This window comes from Drosophila subpulchrella, chromosome 2L (genome assembly GCF_014743375.2).
Source record: "Drosophila subpulchrella strain 33 F10 #4 breed RU33 chromosome 2L, RU_Dsub_v1.1 Primary Assembly, whole genome shotgun sequence".
In the NCBI taxonomy this organism is placed as follows: Eukaryota; Metazoa; Arthropoda; class Insecta; order Diptera; family Drosophilidae; genus Drosophila; species Drosophila subpulchrella.
In genome coordinates, this window is record NC_050610.1 from 22,327,885 (window position 1) to 22,355,295 (window position 27,411).

At 45.8% G+C, this 27,411-nt stretch overlaps 10 protein-coding genes across 14 annotated transcripts; 5 read left to right on the plus strand and 5 right to left on the minus strand.

Annotated features, from left to right (window-relative positions):
- Positions 1–68: 68 nt before the first annotated feature.
- On the minus strand, positions 69–1,077 carry LOC119546611 (protein SCO1 homolog, mitochondrial). Its single transcript, XM_037853047.1, has 2 exons — positions 583–1,077; positions 69–519 (listed from the first exon to the last, which is right to left on the minus strand). Exons 1-2 carry the CDS (start codon positions 974–976, stop codon positions 158–160), a joined length of 756 nt encoding a protein of 251 aa, XP_037708975.1. The 5' UTR covers positions 977–1,077; the 3' UTR covers positions 69–157.
- A 76-nt stretch (positions 1,078–1,153) lies between these two features.
- LOC119546608 (DNA-directed RNA polymerases I and III subunit RPAC1) lies at positions 1,154–2,379 on the plus strand. Its single transcript, XM_037853045.1, has 2 exons — positions 1,154–1,372; positions 1,435–2,379. Exons 1-2 carry the CDS (start codon positions 1,233–1,235, stop codon positions 2,294–2,296), a joined length of 1,002 nt encoding a protein of 333 aa, XP_037708973.1. The 5' UTR covers positions 1,154–1,232; the 3' UTR covers positions 2,297–2,379.
- On the minus strand, positions 2,283–3,775 carry LOC119546609 (DNA ligase 1). The gene is made up of 2 exons (XM_037853046.1): positions 3,392–3,775; positions 2,283–2,955 (listed from the first exon to the last, which is right to left on the minus strand). The coding sequence occupies exons 1-2, from the start codon at positions 3,596–3,598 to the stop codon at positions 2,368–2,370; spliced, it is 795 nt and encodes a 264-aa protein (XP_037708974.1). The 5' UTR covers positions 3,599–3,775; the 3' UTR covers positions 2,283–2,367.
- Positions 3,776–4,049: 274 nt separating this feature from the next.
- LOC119546744 (KIF-binding protein) lies at positions 4,050–6,050 on the plus strand. The gene has a single exon (XM_037853242.1). It carries the CDS (start codon positions 4,153–4,155, stop codon positions 5,941–5,943), a length of 1,791 nt encoding a protein of 596 aa, XP_037709170.1. The 5' UTR covers positions 4,050–4,152; the 3' UTR covers positions 5,944–6,050.
- Positions 6,051–6,264: 214 nt separating this feature from the next.
- LOC119546746 (39S ribosomal protein L28, mitochondrial) lies at positions 6,265–7,615 on the plus strand. Its single transcript, XM_037853245.1, has 3 exons — positions 6,265–6,468; positions 6,589–7,409; positions 7,463–7,615. Exons 1-3 carry the CDS (start codon positions 6,448–6,450, stop codon positions 7,524–7,526), a joined length of 906 nt encoding a protein of 301 aa, XP_037709173.1. The 5' UTR covers positions 6,265–6,447; the 3' UTR covers positions 7,527–7,615.
- LOC119546745 (GDP-mannose 4,6 dehydratase) lies at positions 7,616–9,314 on the minus strand. Its single transcript, XM_037853243.1, has 3 exons — positions 9,062–9,314; positions 8,532–8,967; positions 7,616–8,474 (listed from the first exon to the last, which is right to left on the minus strand). Exons 1-3 carry the CDS (start codon positions 9,206–9,208, stop codon positions 7,894–7,896), a joined length of 1,164 nt encoding a protein of 387 aa, XP_037709171.1. The 5' UTR covers positions 9,209–9,314; the 3' UTR covers positions 7,616–7,893.
- Positions 9,315–9,735: 421 nt separating this feature from the next.
- LOC119547360 (mannose-P-dolichol utilization defect 1 protein homolog) lies at positions 9,736–10,990 on the plus strand. The gene is made up of 2 exons (XM_037854177.1): positions 9,736–10,157; positions 10,221–10,990. The coding sequence occupies exons 1-2, from the start codon at positions 10,070–10,072 to the stop codon at positions 10,886–10,888; spliced, it is 756 nt and encodes a 251-aa protein (XP_037710105.1). The 5' UTR covers positions 9,736–10,069; the 3' UTR covers positions 10,889–10,990.
- On the minus strand, positions 10,966–11,781 carry LOC119547362 (inosine triphosphate pyrophosphatase). The gene is made up of 3 exons (XM_037854178.1): positions 11,566–11,781; positions 11,193–11,502; positions 10,966–11,124 (listed from the first exon to the last, which is right to left on the minus strand). The coding sequence occupies exons 1-3, from the start codon at positions 11,687–11,689 to the stop codon at positions 10,983–10,985; spliced, it is 576 nt and encodes a 191-aa protein (XP_037710106.1). The 5' UTR covers positions 11,690–11,781; the 3' UTR covers positions 10,966–10,982.
- A 137-nt stretch (positions 11,782–11,918) lies between these two features.
- LOC119547359 (UBX domain-containing protein 7) lies at positions 11,919–13,861 on the minus strand. The gene has a single exon (XM_037854176.1). It carries the CDS (start codon positions 13,607–13,609, stop codon positions 12,119–12,121), a length of 1,491 nt encoding a protein of 496 aa, XP_037710104.1. The 5' UTR covers positions 13,610–13,861; the 3' UTR covers positions 11,919–12,118.
- Positions 13,862–14,485: 624 nt separating this feature from the next.
- LOC119547385 (UHRF1-binding protein 1) lies at positions 14,486–27,223 on the plus strand. Of its 5 annotated transcripts, none has more exons than XM_037854222.1 (18): positions 14,486–14,989; positions 17,255–17,456; positions 18,059–18,673; positions 18,732–19,446; positions 19,990–20,019; positions 20,131–20,223; positions 20,287–21,374; positions 21,442–21,601; positions 22,506–22,647; positions 22,704–23,264; positions 23,324–23,438; positions 23,997–24,017; positions 24,908–25,050; positions 25,124–25,247; positions 25,309–25,456; positions 25,523–25,697; positions 25,760–25,877; positions 26,181–27,223. In XM_037854222.1, exons 1-18 carry the CDS (start codon positions 14,946–14,948, stop codon positions 26,229–26,231), a joined length of 4,545 nt encoding a protein of 1,514 aa, XP_037710150.1. In that variant the 5' UTR covers positions 14,486–14,945; the 3' UTR covers positions 26,232–27,223. The 5 variants fall into 5 exon arrangements, with proteins under 5 accessions (XP_037710150.1, XP_037710153.1, XP_037710151.1 ...); XM_037854225.1 differs by having other exon boundaries at positions 21,442–21,523; XM_037854223.1 differs by lacking the exon at positions 23,997–24,017.
- The last annotated feature ends 188 nt before the right edge of the window (positions 27,224–27,411 follow it).

Sequence of the window (27,411 nt, forward strand, 5' to 3'; positions counted from 1 at the left end):
TTTTAAAAGACTCCGCATTCCCAATAATTTACAAGAAATTAATTTTAGAAAATAAAACAATTACAAAGTACCAGATTTTTTTTTGCTATATTTCTAAAAGCATACGTTATACGTAAAAGTAAATACAACGAATCAACATTTGTGGAGTTCAACTAGCCTAGCTGAACCAGCCCTTTTTGTTCAGCGAGTTCCACTTGGCTATGTTCACCAGAATGGAGGCCACACACTGATCCTTGTCCCGATTTTGGCCGTAGTAGTCCACAAACTCGCCATCCGGGTTGACCAGGTACATGATGATGGTATGATCCACGATATAATCGTTGTCCTCATCCCGCGGACCGGCGCTGAAGTAAACCCGGAAGGCCTTGCACACTTTGCGGATCTGGTCGACGGTTCCGGTGAGTCCCAGGAGTTTGGGCGAGAACTCCTTCACATATTTGGCCACCACCTCTTTGGAGTCACGTTCGGGGTCCACGGTGATGAAGATGGGCTGCACCGCCGGCGTTTGGGGAGACTTTTCTGTGCGGAATTGGGAGTAAGGAGATTAATCAGTAGATAAAGAGATGCCCAGGCTTTACTTACCCACTTCATCCACCACGGCGGCCATCTTCTCCAGCTCATCGGGACAAATGTCCGGACAGTGGGTGAAGCCAAAGTAGATGAGCAGCCACTTGCCCAGGAAGTCCTCCGATTTGCGAACAGCTCCCTGGGAGTCCACCAGTTCCCAACTGCCGCCAATGGCCGCCTTTCCCAGTTGCCGCTGGCGCTCCTTCAGTCTCGCCTCGTCCTTCTCGCTCTTTACGTACATCATGAAGCCCAGGCCGCCGGCTCCAAGGGCTCCAATGACCGCAAGACTTCTCCAGGAGATTGGACCCTTGCCTTTGGTGGAATCTGCGGGAGCGGCAAAGTGACGAACGACGGGCTGTTGTGCCCAGCGACGGCAGCTGCCCATCAAGCGTTGCAGGGAGCGGGACATCCTACGTCCTGGTTTCAGGGATTTTCAAGTTTTACGTAAATCTTCTGGAGAAATAAAAAAAGTCTCGCCGGTGCCCCTGCTGCTTCTTCTTCCTTTGCCAGTCACAGGAGAGGACTCACAATTGTGTAAATTTCGGTATTTTTAAAGCGGTGTATTTAAACAGAGTGGTATATTTTGGTGTTCCCAGAACGGTCTTGTTAATTCCAACACGTGCTGTTAATTTTTGTTAAAGTTATTAACTAAAACACCGGGGGAAATGGCAAGCACAAAGCGCCGGGAGCCGCTGCTGTACATGGAGGAATACCGGGTCAAACAGGATCCGCAGGACTACGGACTGGCGGACGATGTGTTCACCATTGATTCGTTCAAGGAGAATCTGCAAATAAGCATCGTGAAGTGGGTTTTGTTTTTTTAAAAATAATGATTTCTGGAGAAGATTAACGGGTGTGATCTTGCAGAAACGACGAGGAGGGCCTGGAGTTTGATCTGATTGGCGTTTATCCGGCCATTGCGAATGCCTTCCGCCGGCTAATGCTCAGCGATGTGCCCAGCATGGCCATCGAAAAGGTGTACATATACAACAACACCTCGATTATCCAAGACGAGGTGCTGGCCCATCGGATGGGCCTGCTGCCGCTGCGCGCTGATCCCCGGCTATTCGCCTACCGCACGGAGGAGAGCACCGAGGCGGGCACCGAGCAGGATACTCTGGAATACGAGCTGAAGGTGAAGTGCACGCGGCGTCGCGACGCTGGAAAGGATCAGTCGAACTTCGATGACATCTATAAGAACCACAAGGTGTACTCGGGCCATCTGAAGTGGCTGCCGAAAGGAAAGCAGGCTCAGATCTACAGCGAAAGTGCGGTGAATTGCATCCACGACGATATACTGATTGCCCAACTCCGTCCGGGTCACGAGCTGGATCTGCGCCTGGTGGCGGTCAAGGGACTCGGCCGGGATCACGCCAAGTTCTCGCCGGTGGCCACGGCAACTTATCGACTGCTGCCGCAGATAACGCTGAATCGCGAGGTCTCCGGCAAGGATGCGTACCTTCTGCAGAGCTGCTTCTCGCCCGGAGTCATTGGCATTGACGAGAACGAAACCGCCTATGTGAAGGACGCGCGTTATGACACCTGCAGCAGGAATGTCTATCGTTATCCTCAACTGAACGGTGCCGTGACTTTGGCCCGTGTGCGAGATCACTACATATTCTCCATTGAGTCGGTCGGTGCACTCAAGCCCGATGTCATCTTCCTGGAGGCCGTCAAGGTGCTGAAGAAGAAGTGCCGGGCGTTTATAGACGAAATTGAGTCGGAATAGTTTATTTATTTAGTTGTTAAAAAGATTATTCTATGTACATAAGACAACGTAACTTGATATAAAATCTAAGCCTAAGAACTGCGCTTCAACTCCTTCTTGCGCTTGATGAGCTTCAGGCGGAACTCGGTGAGCACCACCTGCAGACGCTCCTGGCACAGTAGGGCGTCCTCCAGGTCCATGTTGTTCAGCTGCAGGGCCAAGCTCTTGCCAAACAGGTCAAATTCACTCAGAACGCCATCCTCGGACATGGGGTCATCATGAAAGTCGTTCTGTATCTCCGAATCGTTCTGCTTGATGCCAATCAGCTCCTCCTCGTAGACCACCTCGTGGACATCGTCATCCTCGTTCGGTTGCTCATCGACGAGCTCGTTTTCAACCACATACTCGTGTTCCTCCTCCTGATACTGCTGGTCGGTTCTCAGCAGATCATCCAGGATTGAGTCATTGGAGGCAATATCCTCTTCCTCGTCCTCTTCTTCTGTCTCCATTCTCTCCACCTTTGGCTCGTTCTTGATCCTTGGCTGCACTTTCTTCTTTTGCTTGGGTTTAGGTTTCGTCTTCGGTTTGGCTAGTGGCTTGTCCTTTTCATCGGGTGAAATGATAGAAGCCTCCAATTCCGGGTCGTGCTCAACCTTGCAGAGCTCACCCTTGACCATGTTCTGTGGGTTTAAAAGTGGAATACATTGTGACTTTGGAGTTATGGATAGGCAGATATAATGGTAATGGCTAGCCAGCAGCAAAGGGACGCATTCTTTTTCGCGGGAAAGTAAATCAAGGATACATGATAGATTTTAGGTAGTTGGAAAACCTAACAAAATAGCAGTCTAAACAGTTATTTTCAGCGGTTTTCAGAGATCTTTGCTACTTTTCTAAAAGTAAAAATCTATCTATACACATATGTATTTAAAAGACCTAGAAAAGATATCTGTAGCTTTTGCAAAAGACAAAAGATGCGTGGCGTATTGGCTAAACCCAGCTGACTTTAATTCCCTATTTTATATGGATATCCTGTTTGATCCTGTACAAATTCAGTTTTCGAAATACTAGATCCTATAGTCCCGCCCAGTCCAGAATGCCGTGGCATTTTGAACTTACCTGGTGCTTCCGGGTGACCAGATGCTGCTTGATGGAGGCCAACCTGGCCAGGACATTGGTGTCGCAGATCCGGCAGTGCGCCGAGTAGCCATCGTTGCTGGAGCCAAGCCAGCTGCAGAACGCTGGATACTTCTCCCATTCGGTGCGATAGCGTTGGTGGTACAGTCGCTTCACTTTCTTGTCCTCCTCCGTCTTATAGACCTTCATCACGGAGCTCTGCTTTCGGCGATGCAGTTTGTCGGAATTGGTTAAAAATACTTCTTTGAAAGATGAGCGCCAAAAAAGCAGTCTTTAATAACTGCTAGTGGTAATTATTTTGGTATATTCTAAATATTTTCTCAAAATAATCTGAAAGTCTCTGCAGTGTGACTGTGGTTCGATAGGTTAGAATACCAAGAATTGCTGCCAGGGCTGCAACTTGTGCAGTTGGCAAGGCAAAACGGTCGCATTGAAGGGTTAACGGTATTGTTTGGACTAAAAAAGTAATTTTACTACTTGTTAAATAGAATAATTAGTTTATTTAATTTCTCGTTAATATAATCTATAACTATTTTCTACTTTTGTATAAAAACATGAAAAATATATTTTTATATTTGAATATATGAATCTCGACTGGTTCGAGTCTCGACTCATAGTAAAACTACCTATAATATGGTCATACTGAAATACTATGACTAAATAAATCAGCACGAAAAAAGTGAAAAGCTAGTGAATAAAAAGTTTTCTCGGAATTAGAGACAACTTTGGCTCACCCCGCCATCATGGTCATTCCAAAGGAAATCCTAAGCGACTACAAGGAGCTGTACGAAAAGGCCAACCGCCTGGTGGAGGAGGAGAGCCGCAGTGATCCGGCCACAGATCCCTTTCGCTCCCACTACAAAGCCCGCGATGTCCTGATCGATTTAAAGGGCCAACTGGATGACCAACTGGTCTCCGTCCAAGCCAGCGAGGAGGATGGCGGCCAGGATGACCACTGCTACCGCTCGCTGCTCGCCTTCGTCTGTCGGGATTTGGGCAGGATCTACATCTACACCGAGGAGCCGGCGGAGGGCGAGAAGCTACTAAATCGCTGCCTGAAACTAGTCACGCCGCTCAAGCAGCTTTCCGAGGGCATTATTCCCTTCATTGGGGCCATCAACGAGCTGAGTATTGTCCTGGCCTCCAAGGAGGATTACAAGAAGGGCCTGGACATTCTCATGCAAGCGGAAACCAGCTACGAGGAGTTCAAGGCCAGTGGTCTGCAGCCCCTCGCCATACAGGATATGTTCAATCCGGCGGAGGAAGGTCAGGAATCTGCAGCGGAGGCGGCGGGACCCAAAGAGCTGGAATCTCTGTACACACTAGTCTCCTTTTACATGGCCCAGATGTACGGCCACCTGGGGGAGCCGGAGAAGTCGGCGAAGTGCTGCCATCGCACTCTGCATCGCCAACTGGAGTCCAAGACGTACGATGCCATCGATTTCGCACTAAACACCGCCACCTTGTCGCAGTTCTACATCGGAGAAGAGCGCTTCCAGGAGGCGCGCCATCACCTGGCCGCCGCCACGCTCATCATGGCCGAGTACGAGGTGCACATGCTGGAGCCGGAGTTGAGCGAGAAGCAGCGCCAGGACGTGGCGGAGACTTTCAAGCATCGCTACGCCGATGTGGCCCGTTGTTGGGCCAAATACGGGTTGCATTTGATGTTCACGTCCAAGCTGCGTCTAATGAGAGACGAGGACGACGAGGAGGCCAAGAACCTGGAGAAGGTGATGCGCAACCTTCGGCTGGCCGAGGCGCAGCAGTCCCGCTTTCCGGGTCTCGATCTCACCGCCTGCGAGAATCGAATCAGCTGCGAGTATTGCCTGACCTTTGACGATGCCAAGTTGGTGTTTCATTTCGTTAACGAGTGGCTGGACATAGCCAAGGACTATTACAAGGCCGAGAACGAGGCCACTGAGTATTCAAAGATCGTGCAGGACTACGCCGAGGCGTACGAACACATTGCCTTCTTCGAGGAGAACCCCGAAAACCAGGCCAAGATGCAAAAGCGTCGTGCCAAGTATCTGGAGGATCTGCTGGATCTGCTCGACCCTATATTTTATATGAAAATCTGCCGGGAATGCTGGTATGGCGCCGGCACAGCTCATGCCGCAGTGCTGGATGTCCGTCTGGATATCATTCGGGCCACGAGCACTCCGGCACCGGAGGAAATCAAGAAGGTCAACCAGAGCTGCATGAAGGCCATCAAGTACTTCGAGAGCTATGTCAAATCGTATATGTCCAAGCCGCCTAGCGAGGAGTGGCGTCCCAACATGGACGTGCAGGAGCAGCGCCACATGCTCTACGCTCACTTTCACATTGGCCGCATCTACTACAAGCTCATCAGCGCCCATCCGCTCCAGCAGTTGGAGCACCTGGCCAATTGTCACGCCTATTACAAGAAGTTCGATGCCGGCTGTCAGTTGTACAAGGAGGCAGCTGAGCCGCTTCAGGGAGAGATCGGAGTGGTGCGCGAAATGCTGCAGCTGCTGCCCCTCAAGATAAACACTGTCAAGGCGAGATTGGGTTAGAATAGACTAACCACATTCTGACTTAACAATTTCCAAAAAAAAACAAAAGAGTTGCATTTGCCGAAAGCTTTATATTTAGTCAAAATAAAACGGTTACGCTAAAAGAATATATATGTTATCTGTATTTTGGAACCGTATATTAAGTTTGAATATGCCCAAATACCAGCTTAGTGATTTTAACATGTAGTAGTGAAATAAAAGTCACAAGTCAAAATTTGAAGTGTTTTAAAATATTAATTTACTTTCTGTCCGTTAAAAGAAAGTTTCAAATTTCTATCTATCTTTTTTTCATTTCCAAGCTAAACTTACAAAAAGTCGACAACCCTGGCGTCTGGCCATTCACATGCGAACAGCTGTTTTTTCCAAACAGGAAGAGGAAGAGCGCCGTGAGAAGTTGTTGGCCTGGCCAAAATCAGGGAAAATATAGTTTAATAGCCCAATCTAGACTGCCACAATAGATTTTAGTCAATAACAAAGATAAACTGTTAGTTGGTTCCTCGAAAAATGGCCCACGCCACACCGCAGGTGAGTAAATAACCAGGAAAAGCAAATGAAACTGGTAGCGCGCCGCGTTTCTGTGACGCAATAGCTGCTTTAACTTTTGTAAAGTCCATGGAATAACAAATTGTTTTGGTCCTCCGGCAGGGCGTCAAGCTATTGAACGGATGGAAGCGTCCGGGTCGCTTTGACAAGGGTCTGGGCGCCCAGCTGCCCGAGGCGTACCGGAAGTTCTGGCGCGAGTGGAAGCTGACAACCCCAGCCGCTGTCCACTACATCCCCAAGGAGCGCGAATGGGAACGCGACGAGGTGACCCATGCCATCAAGCCGGTGCAGAACATCCCACTGCCGCTGATCGACACCCCCGAATCCCACCAGGGCATCTGGGGTGGAGAGGCGGTGATTAAGGGTTTCCAGAAGCGCGAGCAGACAAAGCGTCGCGTTCCCCACTTCTGGGTGCCCAATCTGCGACGTTCGGTGGTCCACAGCCATGTGCTGGACTCCTACATGTCCGTTGTGGTGACGGAGCGCACGCTGGAGCAGATCCACGAATGCCATGGCTTCGATCACTATCTCCTCAAGAATCGTGCCTGCGATCTGCGCTCCGCTCTGGCCCTGAAACTCAAGCGAGAGGTGCTTCAGGCCCTGCAGAAAGGCGTTCCCGCCCTGGCCGACGAACCCGAGCGCCAGAAGGAGGTACTTAGGGAGTACAAACGCTATCTGGCGCCCTATACACCTGAGGAAATCGATTGGTACGGCCATACCTACCTGGAGGCCATTCGTAAGCTGCAGAAGCAGCTGCGCGAGGCGGAAAAGGTGCTGCCGCACAAGCTGGAGTTTCGCAGTAAGCTGATTGATCAGCTGCGGCAGGCTGGGATCAGCGAGGCGGGAAAGCTGGAGAAGCCGGAGGCACTGGCGGGATCTTCAGCCGAGCACAAGGATTCGGACATCGAGGCGCTGACAAAGCTGTAAGGCGTCTTTTCCTTTCCAAATGCATTTCCTTATCCTTGATTTTTTGCAGGGAATCCTCGCCCTCCTCCAGTTGGCTGTCTAAGATTAATCCTTTCGGCAAGAAAGAAACCTAGACCAGTTATCCTCGTTTGTTTTTGATTTATGTGTTTAGCCTCGAGAGAATAAACATAGTTTCGGAAACATTTCGTTATAATTCGATCGATTCAAAGTTTGTGGTTTATACGTATTTATTGCAAATATTCGTTAGATTTGGTAAAGTGTATAAAAACAATTAGAATCACACACAGAACGTGAACGTACGCGACAAAGTAGAAAAAGGAATGATTGCAAATCCCCAAGAGAATACAGAAATACATGCACAGCGTTGACAAATCAAATACAGTGATCACTATTCACGCTTAGGACTATGGTTAGTGTATAGCTCCGCGAGCGGGCAGAGAGCTTTGTGCCGTATCAACTCCCAAACCGGGCTACCAGGCCCTAGGCAATGGGGTTCTTCCTCATCAACTCGATGTCGGCCTTCATCATGTCGCTGACCAGCTCCACGAAGCTAACTTTGGGCGTCCAGTTGAGCTCCCGCTTGGCCTTGGAGGCGTCGCCCTGCAGCAGATCCACCTCCGTGGGCCGGAAGTACTTCTTATTGATGCGGACGCGAACTATGCCTGTGCCGCTCTCCACGCCCACCTCGTTCACACCCTCGCCCTGCCACGTTATCTCGCGATCGATGTGCTTGAACGCGGCTTCCACGAATTCGCGCACACTGTGCGTTTCCCCCGTGGCAATGACGTAGTCGGAGGGAGAGTCGCGCTGCAGCATCATCCACATGGCCTCCACATAATCGCTGGCATGTCCCCAGTCGCGTTTTGAGTCCAGATTGCCCAGCTCGAAGTACTCCATTTGCTTGTGATAGATCTTGGCCACGCTGCGGGTGATTTTCCTGGTAACAAAGTTCTCGCCACGTCGCGGACTCTCATGGTTGAATAGGATGCCATTGCAGGCGTACATGTTGTAGGCCTCGCGGTAGTTGATGACGATCCAGAAGCCGTACATTTTGGCGCAGGCTAAAGGGATATGATATTAAGGGTTTATAACTAAAGGGATTTAGATAACTGCCTTACCATATGGCGACCTGGGATAGAAGGGCGTCTGTTCGTTCTGTGGCGTCTCCACCACTTTGCCATAAAGCTCCGAAGTGGAAGCTTGGTAGAACTTCACCGTCTTCTCCATGCCACAAGTACGGATGGCGTCCAGGATGCGCAACGTGCCCACGGCATCCACCTCGGCCGTGTACTCACTGAGGTCGAAGGAGACCTTGACATGGGATTGTGCCGCCAGATTGTAGATCTCCGTGGGCTTCACCATATTAATGATCTTGACCAGGCTGCTGCTGTCCGTCATGTCGCCGTAGTGAAGCTTCATCCGGCCGCCCTTGTGCGCCTTGGGATCGGCATAAAGATGCTCGATGCGTGTGGTATTGAAGGTGCTGGCCCGCCGGATGATGCCGTGCACCGCGTAGTCCTTCTTGAGCAGGAACTCGGCCAAATAGGAGCCATCCTAGGGGAGAGGCGATGAGTAATTGTACACGTCAGCGTTAGGGGCTTTGAGGGATGCCGCTGAAAACACCGTGACTAATCCACCATTTACGCACCTGGCCCGTTATGCCTGTTATCAGTGCCACTTTATCACGGGAATCACCTCCGGCACCGGTCGCCGTTCCATTTTGGTCCTTGCTGCCATTGCTGCTGCTCTCGGGACGTGGCTTCTTGCTATCCGGAGCCCCATCGGAGGATGACATGGTTGGGTATACGGTTTTTTATTAAATACTTATTCTAGTTCTTGTTTTCACGTCGCCGCAGACCGGAGAGTAAACAACTTTTATCTTCAGCGCACAGGTAGAGGTAGAGGAATAATCGATTTGTCATCGATGCATCGATAGCTTTGTAAATGTAAGTGACAGTGGGGCAAGTTGTGAAAAATAAATAAAAGCTAAAAGTGAGCTATATATTTTATATGTATATTAAGTTTATTGTAATGTCTTATGTGGCAAGAATATAAAATAACAAAATAGCAATAACAAAGAGTAATATTAGCAGTTCTTAACAATCTTAAGGAATAAAGACCAAGTATATGTTTAAAAGCTTTCAAGCTCTACAGAAAATAAATAAAACCGAAAGGAAAGACATTTATTCAGGGATTTAATTACTTATATTTAGTATAACAAATTGTAACAAATTAATTTAAAAACCAAGTAAGCCTAGAAAAGTTCTTCAAAGTATTCTTTAGAACTGAACACATTTGCAGCTTCTATCCCACTGTGTGGCAGTGTTGCACAACGTTAAAACCCACGTACCGATTTTTACCGCATACCTTATAGCGAAAGTCGGACGAAAATAAACGTTGGCACAACCACCTATCTTATCATTCCACCTCCACTCCCAAGACGATCTGGATCCCATTCGCCACCGGGCAGCAATATCTTCTTCGGACTCCGAAACCGCGTTACGTGTGCGCGAACGTCGGCTTTCCATTTCATTCTTGGATCGACCGGCTAGCTTGATAACACCGGTGCATAGCGAATCGAATCCAGAGGGCACTTACTAATTAAGTACGACATCCAGCCAAGTGATAAAAAGATCTAAGTAAAAGCAGCACAAAAATGACGGATCTTATCAGGCAGGGAGCTCTTTTCCTCATGAGCGAAAAGTGCTATGATAACTACTTCCTGGAGCTTAACTTCCTGGACAGTGAGTGTCTAAAAATCCAAATGCATTTCGTACCTTTTAACTAGCGATTAACTTTTTCCACAGTTCCCTGCTTCAAGGCCTTGTTGAGCAAGTGCCTGGGATTGGCCATTATCGCCGGTTCCGTCCTGGTCAAGGTGCCCCAGGTGCTGAAGATCCTCAACAGCAAGTCCGGCGAGGGCATCAACATAGTGGGCGTGGTGCTAGACCTGCTGGCCATCTCCTTCCACCTGTCCTACAACTTTATGCATGGCTATCCGTTCAGCGCCTGGGGCGACAGTACCTTCCTGGCCATTCAGACCGTGGCCATCGCCGTCCTGGTTTTGTTCTTCAACGGTCATAAGGCTCAGTCGGGACTCTTTCTCCTGGGCTACATCGTTTTGATGTATGTCCTCAACTCCGGGCTAACGCCCATGTCGGCCCTGTTCACCATCCAAAGCTGCAACATTCCCATCCTGCTGGTGGGCAAGTTGTCGCAGGCGTACACCAATTACAAGGCTGGATCCACTGGTCAGTTGTCCGCCGCCACGGTGATCATGATGTTTGCCGGCTCAGTGGCCCGCATCTTCACCTCTATCCAGGAGACAGGCGATTCCATGATCATCCTGACCTTCATTGCCTCGACCTTTGCCAATTCGGTTATCCTGGGTCAGTTGATTTACTACTGGAACAAGCCTGCTGGCGCCGTCAAGGATGCCAAGGCCAAGAAGCCCAAGAGCAAGAAGGATGATTAGGCAGTGGTTAAAGAGAGATTTGAACTCGAAACATAGGTTGCAACAACTTCTCGACATTGTAGAACAAATATGCAAGGTTTAAATAAATGAATTCTTAGTTTATTTGCTTGTCCAGCTTCTCAAAGTGCTGCTGGAGCAGCGCCAAGGCGCGATAGCGATGGGAAATGGTGTTCTTCTCCGATTTGGGCAGTTCGGCGTAGGTTTTATCGTAACCCTTTGGCTGGAATACCGGATCCCTGCAATAAAAGTATACAATTTAATTACCAAATACTATTTTATCGGGCTAGTTGCGCAAATTACTCACCATCCAAAGTCACGCGGACCGCGAGGCTCTACGATTACGCCCTCGGTGATGCCCTTGAAGATCAGGGGCTCTGCATCCACACCATCGCAGTAGCCAAAGGTGCAGATAGCCTGGGCGGACTTGTCCTCCCAGCCAGTTAGAAGGCGATGCAATCCCTCCGGCTGCAGCTTCTCCAAGAACCACTTGATGTACGGACCGGGCAATCCTTCGAGAGCATTGAAGCACAGACTGGTGTCCTCCACCAGGACGGGACCATTCACCTGTCTAGCTGCCTCCTTACACTTCTTGATGGCAATCTCATCGATGTCACCTGGGGATCGCAGGTTGCTTTAGCACATTTTATTCTTATTCAAGTAGTTTCTTACATGATTACCCTGCAATTCCGGGAGATCTATCTTCTTGGACACAATTGTGCGCGGAAAACTGGGGCCCAAGATGGCAACCAATTCCTCCAGCTTCTTGGCGTTGCCGGTGACAAAGGTAATTGGTTTCGACATGGTAAACCAAATTCAATTGTCCTTCAATTTAAAAAATTAGCCACAATTTTAAGTGACTTCTAGACTGAAGCATGCGGGCGAAATCAGCTGTTTTCTGTTTAGCTTGGGCGCCAAAACGAAAACAGGGTGGTTATCACTCAAAAGTTGGTTTGAATTTGCCACACAAGCGGGCACTTAAGTAGGCAAAGTTAAAGATAGTATACATAATTCTTAAGACAAAACCATAAACTATTATTTAAGAGCCTTGACAGTAGCTAGTGGATTTTATTCAATATGTGTTAAACTTAATTTAAAGACAGAATTTCAATTCATATGGAGTTTTCTTTTTCATTTTTGGAACGACAATGGGTTTCTTGGGATGACAAACTTGTAAATAAATAAAACATACACATGAAAACTTTTCTGTTGGACAACATTCGGCCCGGTGGCCTAGTCGTCCAGTGTGAGATGCAGATTGGCCGACGGATGCAGGCCGAGTTCCTTCAAGGAGCAATCATTGTGCTCTGCCTCGAGGGATTTGCGCGGGAAGGCGCATATGAGCTTGTAGCCCTCCTGGGGGATGTGCTTGTGCGTTTGTCTGATGTACAGCCTCAAAGTCTGCAGTTTGGTGTCCGATGGCCAGCGCAGCTGGACCATCTCTTCTTTCCCGGCGACATTAAACAGGCGCAGCTTCAGGGCAGTCAGTTCACTCTTGGCCTCGCCCAAGTGATTCTCATAGGAAGCGGCTGCCACGCCCTTGAGCTCCTCGTCATCGAACTCCTCCAGGCTCTCATTATCGCTGGCTTCCTCGGGATTATCATCTTTTTTCGTGCCTCCGCCGGCGGCTCCTCCGCCGTTCTCGTTTATGGAATTCTTGATCGCCAACTCTAGTTGCTCCTCTTCGGTAAGCTCCAGGACTTTGGCCCTTTTCTTCGGTGTTCCTTTCGAACTGGCTGTCGAGGAGCACGAGGCCTCCGGATCGGCCTCCTCGTCGTCGTCAATGTATGTGGCCGAACGTTTTGAGGTGCTGGGTGCATCCTCCTGGATAAAATCGCGGTGCTCTTTTAAAAACTTTCTCAAATCGGGAAGGATGTTCTCCAGCTTTGGCTCCACACTGCGCCACACTTCCTCGCCTGTACGCGGATCGATCACGCACAGGTAGGGCAGCGTGGCGCAGTGGTAGAAGGCCACGAAGCGTCGTCCCTCCGAGGTGTCGTTGTCCACCTGCCAGAAGGTGAACTGGCGGCGTATGAGTTTCTTGAGCTCCTTGTCTGACCAGACATCGCGGTTCAGGGTCTGCGACTGGAAGCTGTCGTCCTGCACGTTGACCAGCAGCCAGCGCTGCCGCTTGGTGGCAAACTCCCTGGCCGCAGTCAGTGATCCGGAGTAGAGTATGTCTGTGGGCGGGCGGAACAGGTCTCCGAGGCGGGATGTGCTGGTTGCCGTGCCCGTGGTGGACCGGCTGTTGAGTGCCATGGCCTGGCCGGCCACCACCATCTGGGCGGCGCGTCCGCGACGCAAACGATGGGCATTCGGATCGGCATAGACGCCGGTGGCCTGCAGCTGCTCCTCCATCAGAGCGCCCTCGCGGGCAAAGTCCCTCAAGGGATAGACCTTGACGCGCTGTGAGACGCGCGATAGCCGGCTGCTGCTCCCCGACGCAAAGAAATTGTCGTCCTCGGGCAGAATCAGTTGCTCCCGCACCGGAGCAATGGGCGCCCTCACCTCCTCCTCGTCGTCCAGAAGGGGCAGCGATCCCGAGGCAGCCCCAGAGCCCGCCGCCGACGAGGATGTGGATGCAGCCTGCTCGAAGAACAGGGCCACGGCAGCGGACACATCGTTTTCACAGGCTCCCAGATAGTGTTTGGCCTCCTCCGCCGTGCAGGCGGTCACCTCGACGACCTGCTCCACCAGCGCTTCCGGCGCCTCGCTACTGGACATGACTCTGCTCTGGAAGATTACTGCTTGGAGCGCTTGTTAAGATGCGAGGTCAGGAAAATGCGAGTAAACGGGAAAACACTGCGATTTTCCAGGGACAGATAAATGCGTCCGCACAGCTGTGAGAAAATGCAAAGTAATCGATTATAGTCGATAGTTCAATTTGGCGATAAAGATTTTAAGCGTTTTTTTTGGTTTATTATTGTTGTTAATATTTTTATAATAAATATAGCATATGATATTTAAGGAACAATTGTGTGAGACAACAATTGGTCAAGACACAAATAATTTGGAAAACTTACAAAATCATAGCTCACTTTGATGGAATATGAAAGAACTGAGGTATACATAGATAGCATATTTAAGGATTTGAAATAAATTGAAAAAATTTGTTATTTAGGAAGATAAATTGATTAAGATAATAAATATAAATGTAGTATAACTTTTAAATATCCGCTTAGGATAAATTTAGCTTAAATTGAGGTAAAGCTTATATGAATAAATCAAAAAATGAACTCTGGAGAAAGAATCTGGAAGATTAAATATCTTTTAATTGGTATACATTGATTAAAACTATAAATATAAATGTATTATAACTTTTAAATATTCTCTTAGGATAAATTTTAGTTAAAATGAGGTGAAGCTTGTATGAATAAATCAAAAAATGAACTCTTGAGAAAGAAACTGAAAGATTAAATATCTTTTATTTGGTATAAATTTATTAAATTAATAATATTTGCTAAATTGTCTAAATATCTTAATTATTTGTTTCCCATTTCCTTGTAAAAATGTTAATTTGTGACGTCACTTGCGTCACCCCACTACAGAAAGCTGCACTCCAATTGGAGCGGTTGGCCATCACTGCCTCCGCCAGTCGTTGTGCAACACTGGTCAGCAAAGCAAAAGGCAGAGGCAAAGGCAAAAAGAGTTTGCGTCTCTTACGCGAAAATCAAGATAAGATTTGGAATCGAAGGGGTCCCTAAATATGACTAATCCGCGCCCCGTTTGATCGGAAGTCATCAGCCCACCCACTGGCGACTATGTGAGCGACGTGAATCGAAGAAAAGCCAGCAGCCAGCAGTTTCCAATCAGAATCGAGTGCGATACAAGTGCAACAGTGAGAAAAATTGAAAGTGAATTTGGCGAGTTGCGGAAAACCCAGTGCCATTTGCATACAATATATGCAATATATGTGTATCAATGATTTTTGAAGGAGCCATGTTGCGCGGCTTCAGTTGAACTCTTCAACCCGGCAGATACTTCCAGTGGCTGCTTATTTGTTTTGCTTTTTGTTTGTTGTTTATTGTTGCTGTCCGCTGCCCGCTGCTGACGTCGCAAGATGGTCTCGCTGATAAAGAACCAACTACTCAAACACTTGTCCATGTAAGTTTGCCCCGCTAAGTTCGTTTTGCGCCCAGCAAATCGAATTACGAAACTTGATTAAAACAGCTTGCAAAGTGGAGAACTTGGACACGGAATTGATTTTTCCCACTTTTCCGCATTCTGATGGATTTTCTGTGCCTGTGTGTGTGTGTGTGTGTGTACTGTTCGCAGCTTCCCACCCACCCCAGAGTACCGTTAGTCGTTATTCCACCTGTACACTGCCCGCTTTTATGCCTTTTTTTTATCGTTTACCGTTGGCCTGGTCCCTTGCTAATTCGCCCCACGCCCACCCCGCCCCCTTTTTAAAGTAACAAGTGGATTGCCCTTGCCAATTCCCCACCCACCCTGGCTACTTTTCTTTTTTTTCCTCCTCATCTGTTGTTTTTTTTTATTCTGGCGCCGCATCGTCGTCTCTGCGAAATCGAATTCCCATTCCCCTAAACTCGTTTTCCAGCATTTGCATGCAAAATTCAATTTTCCGTCTTGTCCTCGCCGCAATATGGTTTACTTATGACGGTTACCCGATATAACCCCGATGTAACCGAGAAAATAAAGGGGTTCTTACGGCCAAAGCAGCGAAATCCAATGTTTATTTGTTTACTCGAAGTTATAAACACTGCTTCCCAAAAAGGGGGTTTCCCAAATTGTTTAGTTAGGGTAGTACATATGCCCCAAAGATAAATACTACATTAACCTGAAAAATTGTAAGTATTGGTTTAAGTAAATATTTGTTTAAAATCCCCTCTTTAAAGAATTTTTTTTCTTAAGAAAGATTGCTTAAAAAAGCTTTAAATACTATACAATTTATATAATTTCCTTTGATATTATTTGCAATTAAACGAAGTGTTTTTCAAATATACAATCAATTACGGTTTTTTGTATAAAGTATTTTGATGCTATCAACATTTTAGTAACCAGTTGACCCATAAATATAGAGATGGGATAAGTGTTCTAAATAAAGATTAACCCTATAAGGTTAATTGGCATGTTCCCCAAATTGTTTAGTAAGGGTAGTACATATGTATGCAGCAAAGATAAATACTACATCAGTCTGGAAAATTGTAGATATTGGTCAACATGGTTTAAAATCCCCTTTAAATAACTTTATTTTCATAGCTAATCGTTCTTAAGAAAGCTTGCTTAAAGAAAGCTTTAAATACTATATAATTTATATCATTTCCAATTATCTAATTGATATTATTTGCAATTAAACGAAGTGTTTTTCATATATACAATCAATTACGGTTTTTTGTATCAAGTATTCTGATGCTATCAACATTTTAAGCAGGGTAATACAAAGTAACCAGTTGACCCATAAATAAGGAGATGGGATAAGTGGGATAAGTGTTCAATAAAGATAAACCCTATAGGGTTAATTGCTGTGAAATTTCCTTAATAAAAAATGGCAAATTTATAAATTATAAATACAGAACAGGTCATGTAGCTTATAAACACAGTTAATTAGCTTTGAAGTGCGTTTTCCAGGGAAATACATAGTAATAACGCTTTCATGCTCTATTCCGAGCACTTATTTATATATATTCGCCCCCACGCATGGACTTTAATATGTCAAGTCCTGCCACCTGCTTAAACAAAGGCATATTTACCCGTGAACACATTGCCTTTGTCTTGGCCCCTCTGTGGATATATCTTTTGTGCCCCATTCGGGCACTTTCCCTTCGGTTCTCGAGTTCCCTTCCACGCAATTAGGCTGCAAACAAGCCAAGTTTATAACATAACGCGGCCAAAAATGTGTAAATGCAAAGCAAACTTGTTGCCCAAGTTTGAAGGGGGGTAAAAGTTGGGGATAAAAGAAAAGCTTTTTATAACCCCGACGAGGCTGTTATCATTTTTTGTACTTGCCTTCAAGTTGAAAAGGTATGTGGGCTAACCTGATCAGCATTTATAATATCCAAGGGGATGGAGACTCCTTAATGCTTAGGCAAAAGTTCTTAAGTAGCAAGTTGGGGAATTCCGCTACCGTGGACTTCTCGCCACTTTGACCCAATCAATGTCTTTATTTCGATTTCAATTATGCCCGACCATTAGCGGGAAATGGGTCAATTGGGTGGCAAGCATCTGGCGTCGACAGTTCCGAACCCCTTATTATGTATGTAGTTGCTAGCCTCCATTATTTTTCCATGTAAACCCCCCTCTTAAGAAATGCAATGTGACGTGTGCGATGAAGCTGATATAATTGTTGGGACAGCAAGGCGACCCAAGTTGTTTCTCCCTCAACTGTATTATCCCTCACTCTAATTATAGCTATACGAAGAACCTCTCCTCGGACAAAATCAACCTGAGCACCTTTCGCGGCGAGGGCGAGCTCTCGAACCTGGAACTGGATGAGCGGGTGCTCACCGAGCTGCTGGAGCTGCCCAGCTGGCTGCGCCTCACCTCCGCCTGGTGCAATCATGTCTCCTTCCGGATTAGCTGGACCAAGCTCAAGAGCGTACCCATAACGTTGGTGAGTAATCCCGGGGATTAGGGGCAATTTATGGGAGAAATATAAGGTTTTACTCATTTTTAAAGACTACTTGAAAGACATTTTCCATTGAGTATACTTTAATTAAACCATAAGACTTTTAAATATAATATTATTTTGTAGCATAAACTTTTACTATAGTATCGTCAAATATAATTGGTTTTTGGTTTATAATTAAATGGATCTTCCACTAAAAGATTTATTAATTCGGGAGAACGGATTAAAATTACTTTAAACTAATGAAAACATACCTGAAAAATACAAAACATTTTAAATATAATATTTAGTTTATTTATTTATATAAAGCTAGCTTAAAGTTAAAACTATAGGCTAACTAAATTTAGAGCTCTAGCAGCTAAGGCCTTCAAAACATCTGAGGTGTGGAATTAACAACATTTTAATTTACACTTAAATTTTAAACTTAATTTGTTAAATATAATATATTAAATATAATATATTTTTTACTATTTAACCTAAATAAGACTTTATTGATTTTTGATTTAATTAAGAGGGGCTTATTAGTAAAGACACCATATATTATATAAATATTAATATATTATGTTATCCACAATCCCTTCCCGCAGACCCTGGACGAAGTGCGCATCACCATAGAGACCTGCAACCCAACGACTCGAGATGCAGGCGGTGGATCGGGAGCAGGCTCTCCCACCGCTGCTGCCGCAGCTCTGCCGCAAGTGCCACAGGGTAAATACAGCTTCATCCACAAGGTGGTCGATGGCATCACCATAGTGGTTAACACGGTGAACGTGAACTTTGTGAGCGCCGCCTTCACCGCCTCCGTTCAGATGTCGCGCATCCGTGTCGAGTCCAAGACTCCCAAGTGGGCGAATGCCGATCTTCGGCTGACGCGGCTAAAGGATGCCCAGAAGGGCATCATACTGATCTTCAAGGAGCTCTCCTGGCAAACGGTGCGCATTGAGGCGAGCTCCACGCAGGACAAGTCGTTGACACCACTGCGACTGCTGACCAATCATGCCAGGTGCCGCATCACGATCCGGAAACGGCTCTCCGACTGTTCGCTGCTCGCTTCCCGCCTGGTCCTCATCCTGGACGATCTGCTGTGGGTGCTCACGGACTCGCAACTAAAGGCGGCTCTGCATTTTGTGGACTCCCTGTCCGGATTGATCAAGGCAGCCACTCATGCCACCCAGAAGACGAAGGCGGCTCGCAAAATGCAGGTGAGTAAATGGATTTGTAATCACCATGGAATAGTTATTTAAATGTAATCCCTTCCAGACACTGCCCGAGTACAAGGCCCAGGTGGAGCAGCAGCAGAATCGTCTCTCCGAATCCGCCCACACGACGAATGCGCAACGCATGTTCAACGCCTTCGATGTGCGGGAGACCTCGTATCATTTCTTTAGCCAGCGGATTGATCTTCATCTGTGCGACGACGAGGGAGACGGACGCTCCAGCTACCCGGATTTGGACAAGGGCGGTGCCCTTCAGGTCTCGGTGACCGCCTTTCAGGTGGACTACTATCCCTATCACCTGGCCAAATCGGATCGCTCGCACTGGGCCAAGTACAAGGAGGCATCGGTGGCGCCGGCTCTGTGGCTCAAGGAATCGCTGAATGCCTTTCGGGAGGCCGTGCTTAATCTGAGCCAGCCCAATCGACCAGCGACACATGCGCCGCTGGAACGGAGCACTCCCGCCTCACCGATTATGCTCAGTGCCAGCATGCTGGGCTCACAACATGGAACAGGCAGCTTCTCGAATGGCAGCAGTACGCCCACAGCAGCCGGATTGGCTGGTGGTTCGGGAGGAGGTTCAGCTGGTTCCGGCACTGCCTCCGTCAACAGTCAACTCTCCCAGGCAGCGCAGCAAAGGAGCACGCTGGAGAACTTGGCCAAGTTGATGAGCTCATGTGTGATCTTGCGTATCGAGGACTTCACCCTGTATCGGGTGACCACGTCGGGGAAAAAGGCCATGCCCAAGGAATTTGTTTCGGGTATGGATCTATCTTGAAACGGAATAGATATCGCCAACAAGCCACGCCTACATAAAACCCACAAACACTAAACGTAATCAGTAGGCTTCACTTTTATGAACTGATTTTATAGGAGAGTACATCTTCGAAACCTTGTTAAACATGATATCTCATGTCAGTTTTTAAAAATGGGTCTTGAGGATCTCCATATTCTAAGAAATGATTATACGGAAGAGTACTTGTTCAACAACTTTGTAAGCTTTAGATGATGTTATATCTTATCTAATAACTCGGTTCTCAAGATTGGCTTTTGAGCATCTCCATATCTAATGAACCTATTTTATGGAAGAGTTGTTCTTCAAGAACTTGTTAAACCTTAAAGATAATGTTTTATCTCACCTGATAACTCAGTTCGTAAAAATGGGTCTTTAGCATCTCCAACTAATGTAACATTTTGGCCTCTCTTTCTCTCGTTGCTTTAAAACTAACTCAACCATTCCATCCAATCCATGAATCATCTAAAACGCTTTTGTTGTTGTATTGTCGTTATCGTTGCAATTGTAGCGCAACATAAAAGGAAGAGCAAATCCTCAGGTGAATATCACAAAGATTCCAACTCAGCTGATGTCATGTTGCATTTGAACTTAACTTTACTTAAATGAAATTACATATCGGAGTATTATTAAATATTTCATACCTTTGCAGGTGACAAGGACCGGTATTCCTTTCCTGCCGAGATGCCTATTATACATGCGGAGTATACTTACTTCTACTATCCCGGGGACTTTGTCTTTCCATGTGAGTTTACCCTGCATTACAATTTTTTTCTAATACTCATCCTATTTCTTGCTCCCCCAATAGTGCCTCCCTCAAAGGTCTTTGTGCATGTGAATCCCATTCAGGTTCACTTTGATCTCGGCTCAATCCTGTGGCTCAACTCCTTTGGCCTTAATCTGCACGAGAGTCTCCTCCGCACCAGCGTGGGATCCCAGAGCACTCTGGATGCGCAACAGGAGCAGCTGCCACGCGGCTCGATTGCCTCCAATGGCTCCAATGGCACACAGAAGGCCGCCGCCGTCAATGTTGACCAGGAGCCGAATCTGATGTACATGGATGTCAAGGTGGAAGCGATTATGCCGCGTGTCGTCATGGAGGCAGCGGTGGATGCTCCCAGTCAAAAGGATCGGCCCAAGACCATGCAGATTCAGGTGTCCCGCTTTGCGTTGACCAACATCCGGGAGATGGGAAGCTCAAGGGCGGATCTGGCCCAGGCTCTGCACTCTCTGCAGGAGGGATCCCTGGTCTTTGGCTCCGGCTTTCCCTCCGTCGAGGGTGACATGTGCATTGTAACGGATCGCATTCTCTCTCATGTGGCTGCCTCGGATGTTAGCATGATGTCACCAGGAACGCCGACGACGGCGGGTCAACAACTGCCACGATCCGCATCCACGCAGTACCTATCCCGTTATGTCATGTGGCTGGAGCCGCGGGATGTGTGGTGCATCAAGCTGGACCCGGTTTGGGTGGATTTCCTGGGCGCCCGCTCGCTGGGCCCCAACAAATCCATTCCGTTCGTGGACGCGGTCCCCATCACACTGTGGCTGCACTCCGGCTCCGCCCAGGCACAACTGGATGTGGGAAAGAGCGGCGGGAAGGCGGCCAGCATGGAGAGCATGGGCCTAGCCCCCCTGCCCACGCTGCCGCCGCTCCAGCCGTGCAATCCCTTCCTGAGCGATGAGGATGTGCGTCTCGCTGGCGTTGCCGCGGGAGCCTCTCCACCTGCGCCTGCTCCGGATCGCACGGCGGATATTCATGCCATTGCGCACATCTCGAACCTGGTCAGCCTGCAGATCGATCACTATCAGCTGCTCTTCCTGCTGCGCCTCGCCGAGGAATTGAATGAGATGTCCACCTTCCTAAATCTGGACGCCGAGCGCATATTGCAAAAGGTATAAGGATTGGTTGGAGTAACGATTAGGATCATTTTTAATCTAAAACCCCTTCTGTAATCCCCAGCAAAACGAACAAAAGTCTATCATTTTTGGGTGCGTTGTGCCGCAGATCGAGGTGACGCTCGTGATGCCATCGCCAACACCTGGTAAGGAATCAAGTGGTGGTGATGCTGAAAGCGTCGTACCCGATTCAGCTAGTTTGGGTGATGATTTACACATGAATAGTAAGAATTTATATATCTTTTGTTGTCTCTTCTTCAACTCTCTTTAGTTTTATGGTTAAGTGACTCCTCACAAAAACTAACAAAACTGCGATCTAACACACAATCTAGTTAATGTCTAACCTACACGTAGTTGTCACCGATATCGTGTTGTTCTTAGTCCTAACCCAGATACAACTAACTAACCCTTCCATCACTCAGATCACCAGACTAACTAGAATCCTGCTAGGAGCCAGTTTACACATGCCGCTGTAATTGTCGCTTACGAATCGTACCTCAACTTTTACAATTGTTATGCGTTTAGGCTGGGCACCTAGGACCTTAGACACTCCATCTAGGTGATGTTCCACTGAAGCCGATTGGAAATATTAAGCATTCTCAATTCGGAAGTCATTTAAACTGCAATCCGGAATGAATCCACAGTGTGGGAGATATATTTTGAATCGAAACAATTTTTTAGTATGATTCAAAATATCTCTAAGAATGTGACTCACAGGTTTCTAAAGAATTCGCGTTTTTTATCATTATGTTAACAAGCCGCACTTTTTAGTCAGCCTCTTCTTATAGTCTTGCGTTAGGCCTCCCTAAAACAGAGAAAAAACAAAAATAGCACCGCGAATTCTTCAGAATAGCATGGTCCAAAAATATATTTTTATATTTTTATGTGAGAAAAACTCATAGCTTTAATTTAAATAAAAGAGAATACTATGTTTAAATTATTACTGACTATGGATAGGCTTTTTCCACTCGGCTTCAGATAAACACACCTTATAAATATCTCGCATGTCTTTTTGTACTAAATTACTAAGCCAAGCAGCAATTCTAGTGCATATATAATATTGTAAACTGATCGTAAGCCTTGATTTGTAATCAAAATTTTAAAATAATACTGATAAACCCCAACTAGGCGGCAACATCACCTGGCCCACACCACCGCCATTGGATCAGCTGAAGAGCAATACCTTCGGCAGCGTAGAGACACCTTCCCCGGTGACCAATGACCCGCCTTTTGACAGTGGCATCCACATATCCAATCCCAATACGCATGGGTGAGGTTAGCTAGATTTAAATGGAATATATTCAACTAACTTCATTCTCTTTGCAGCTATAATGTTCAGATACAGAGTACGCCCACGTTGGCTTCATCCACGCCTAGCCAGGGATCTCGTCCGGATACGGGCATCTCCACGCAACCGCAGTCCCAAACGCAATCGATCTCGTCCGCCTCGAAGAGTGGCCGGAGTGCAGCTAGTCGAACTGGCGGAGGCGACACCGTGCCCAGTCTCACCAAGGAGATTAACTCGGGACTGCTGTCCATGAAGAAGGGTTTCTCGAGCTTCATGACCTCCATTGACTCGGCCATTAAGTCGGGCACACCGAACGACGATGCCAGTGATACCTTCTCCATACAGAGCGACATTAGCTCCGATTCGGAGAACTTTGCCATTGTGATGGGCGATGACAAGACCATGGACTGCATGGATGTCATGTTCCGGCTTAATCCCTTCACCAATGATAACAACATGAAGGCCTCGCCGGTGGAAGTGGCCAGTGAGGTGTACGAGGAGCAGCCGAGCAGCTACAAGACGAACATGTCCTCGCCATCGGAACCCTCGGAGGGCAGCACTTGGAGGCGACGCGATCTGGTGTCCATGGCCACCTTTAGGTTGCTTTAGTGTTGAATATTCCTTGAAAATCAGTTGATAAATTGTATAACCCTTAAAGGTTGACCACCGTGGAGCTGATTCGTCAGCAGGAGGGTCCCAAATCCTCGGTTCGCCTGCAGGTGGCTGCCGTTTCCTGTGACGAATGTGGCGCCATTCCCTGGGACGAATTGCAGGTACACTTTTCCGACGGTTTCCATTTGCTTTTGCTGGAATCTTTTTAGTTCCTTGTCTTTCATTTGTTTTCTGTTTGATTTGTAAATATGAAAACAACCTTAATTCAATGGTTATTCTTTAGTTCCCCTAAAGATTTTGCTCAATTCAATGTTTTGCGCTTAACTTTCTGCATGTTTCGATATCTTTTATCTGAACATTTTCTTATATGAGTCACTGTTAAAGTTTCTATATTTTCCAATCTGTTGGGGAATCCCCCAAAGTGTTTATTTAAAGCAAAGTTCTGTAAGATAACTTGTCATATAATCATTTTCTCATTATATTTTCTCTCTTCTCTCTTAAAACAAATATTAAATATACTCAAAATCAATCTCAATGTGTGCTAATCGAAACCAAAAACAAATTCAAAACCAATTATTGTGCTTAACTCTTTATAATCAACATGAAACGAACACTTGTAAATTGATAAATGACAATCCTTACATGACACAACTTTCAACAACTACAACCAACAACAATCACCAACTACAACAACCAAACAACACTCCAACAAAAAATAGATCGCGCATCAAGCAAACAAGGTATAAAATGTACAAAAATTGAAATTCTTAACTTAATTAATTGCTTAAGATTATAATTATTATTTGACGCTTTGTATATACTATCTCGAAATTATGATTTATTAACATAATTTAATGGTTTTTGGTGCGACCTTTTTCCTTTCATTGTAGTGGACTTTTGGCTTGTTCGCAAACGCATTTTGGCGTTCTTGGCCTCTAGTTGAGTAGTTAATATATAGCTTGTCCAGGGTCGTTCATAGCTGGTAGCCACTGTGAATACCCCCCGGAATTACTTTGATCAAGCATTCTGCCTTTGTAGCAATCGAGAGGCTCTTGCGGAACTCGTTTGGAAATGGTTTACTCGTTCGAATGTTATTTTTGAGCATGTGATGCCGGTTAGACGAAGCTATCTCCAAATATTTGCTAGATCTTCCCACACAATAATTACATGTCTAGATCCCCCCACCTGAATTCCATTTTAGTTTATAATTTTCTTGGTATTTGCTTTGTTGATGACTTATGATTTGCAACGAATTGGTTACCTCTGACATAGAAGTTTTTTTAAACTGCATAGGTAAATGCGGTCGAAAGAAGTACAGTAGAACAATAAGTACAGCACTCACTGACCTAGAACATTGGCGTCAAATACCACCGACTAACTACTGTACTGGTAAAACTAACAATATAACTAAAAACACCCGCTTCTTTAACAAAAAGGAACATTTTTCCATCTTTCCCATAACACCCATAACATCATGACACTTTCAAACCCACTCAACTCAAAAACCACATTGCATGGTGTGTTGCCTCTAGCTTAGCATGTTGTTCTCTAGCTGTTTTCAAAAGTAGCTAATCACGGTTTTATTGAGCTTCAATTAAAAGTGTACTGTGATCTTTACCCCTTAAATCAGACCAAGTTTGGAGCGCGTTGCAAAGCCTGGAATCTGGCTCCTTATAATCCAGAGGCTCCACCTTGCATTCGTCTGCGCTTGGAGGAGACTTTGAATATGCCAAAGGATATTGAGGGCATCATTGATCGCAAACGCATTCAGAGGTAAGTAATCAGTTTATTTTAAGTGGATTATGATTATTTTAAAATTTTATTAATACTTGTTTTTGAATTTTAGCTGGATCACTCACCATGCCGAGATTCGTGTGAAAGACATCAACATGGACCTGTCCATGAGCACCGTAATTGGCCTGGGTGATCTGGCCGAGGATGAGGTCATCTCCCCGCCCATGCCTGTAACAGTAAGATAAACCCCATAGGCATGTCTCAATTACAGCTTCTAAAGACCTGCTAATATCTTAGGTAAATCTGGAGAATGTACGCATCAATTTGCTTGAGGACCGTCCACCCGTAAATATTACCTCACCGGGACCAGTGCCCATAAATCTATGCATTGGTCGCATGCATCTGGAGCGTGATAAGAGTGGATTATTAACCATACAGCCTATAGGTGGGATATGACTAAATACCAAATTAAGATTTAACGATCCTTATAGTAATGGCTTTTATATTGCAGATACCAATATGAGTGCCACGCAGCATCAGGCGCTGGGCAGTGCCTTATTTGGAGCCCCTCGAGAAAGGGATCGGGAACTGCTGTCCATGCAGCTGGTGATGCAGCAGATGAAGCTGGACAACGATCAGCTGCGCAGGCAACTAGTGGACTCGAAAGTCAACACGGAGAGCTATAGGTAATATCTAAAATATCATGTAATTCATAAAGTTACTCATCTTTCTATGAATCTTCCTAAAGGCAAAAGAACAAACAGGAGTCTGATGTGCTGCGATCCTATTTGAAAGCTGCTCAGGATGATATAAGCATACTGCTGGAGGAGAAGAAGGCTTTACTGGACACCATTCGTTCCTTGCAGGTAACTCAATTTATGGGGTTCTTTACCTTAAAGAGAGTTTCTCAACGTTTTACTGTCTCTAACTTTGTTGATCGTAATGTTCACCCTAACTTTTCTTGCTGTTGTTGTTGTGCGTAAAGTTGAAACACGTTAAGCTTAAGAACACCACAAATAATAATGCAAGGATTAAAGGTCAGTCAATGCCCAGCACGCTTGAGCCTTGCCTGCACGCCCTCTCAACTTTTCACACGCGCTATTGCTTTTCTCTTGAAGTTATCCATCCCATCTAAGAGATGACTAAAAATATGCTCTGATTTCTTACAGCTCCAACTGACCTCATCGAATATGAGCCGAAAGAGTGATGGCAACAGGTAGCACAACTGCATGGACTGCATACAATGCTGCGGCGAGAACAACAATGCCTAGCACTAAGCTGATCCCCAGCCAGTATGCCGTTTAGTCAGATGATATAGTCCCTCTTACCCATGACGTCCTCAACATCATCGCCATTCGATTTTGAGTTTAGCAGAAGACTGAGCCGTTCCCGAAAGCGGGCACTTTTCACGTTGCCGTTCGTCATTCTTACTTATACACCGAAGTATCTATATAACTATATAACTATATTTACACATTGTTTTTATCGGTTTTAGGCTGCCACAAGCTTTTGCTATCGTTCCAAAGAATGCTTTATTTTTATTCGAAATTTTTGGAAGGATTTTTGTGTTGATCTATTGCGTAGCCTTTTTAGAAACAGACTTTTAACTAACCACCATTGTTAATTATTTTACAACAAGTTAATCAAAGCGGAAGCTCGAACTATGTACAGTCGTCTCATTGATATTGCGCCTACTCAACATTTTGTATATTATAACTAATCCATAACGATTGGATAGGACATATATAGTTGTGATTCATGATCATATCAAAACTGAACTCTAGTAACTGTATGCATTGCTGTTGTAATCGTGTGTGCTAGCAAAACATTTGGCCAAATTTATTATATCGAACTTTATAGTATTCCCTCGGATGGGATAGACTCATCTGGGGGCTATTGAAATTTGTATTCACGTTCTTATTGCATTCCAATCGACTCGATCATCGTTTGCTACAACTACTAATCAAAACTAAATAAACAATGCATTACAATAATCAAAAGTGTTATAGACATCCTACACGTACGCCTACTAATAAAGAAACTTAAATCAAATGTACCATGTTGAATGAATCAAAAACTCAAGTCAGTAACGCAACGCGTATACAAATTTTAAATTACAATTTTTCATATTTCGAATTGTAAATGAAACAAATGTTTGTATTTGTATTATAAAGATTAATATTAAACTAAAACGATTATTGATTGTTATACATTATACGAAAGTTTTCATCTGTAGCTAGGCGAAATGAAGCATAAAAAATTGAAGTCATATTAAATATTACAAATATATTCAAATGTAAATGTTGGTGATGTGTTTTATTTTGGTTTTCAGATGTGGGATTGTTGGGGATATTTTAAAGAGGTTGATAAAATCATATTTTAAAGAATTTCAAGATTTGA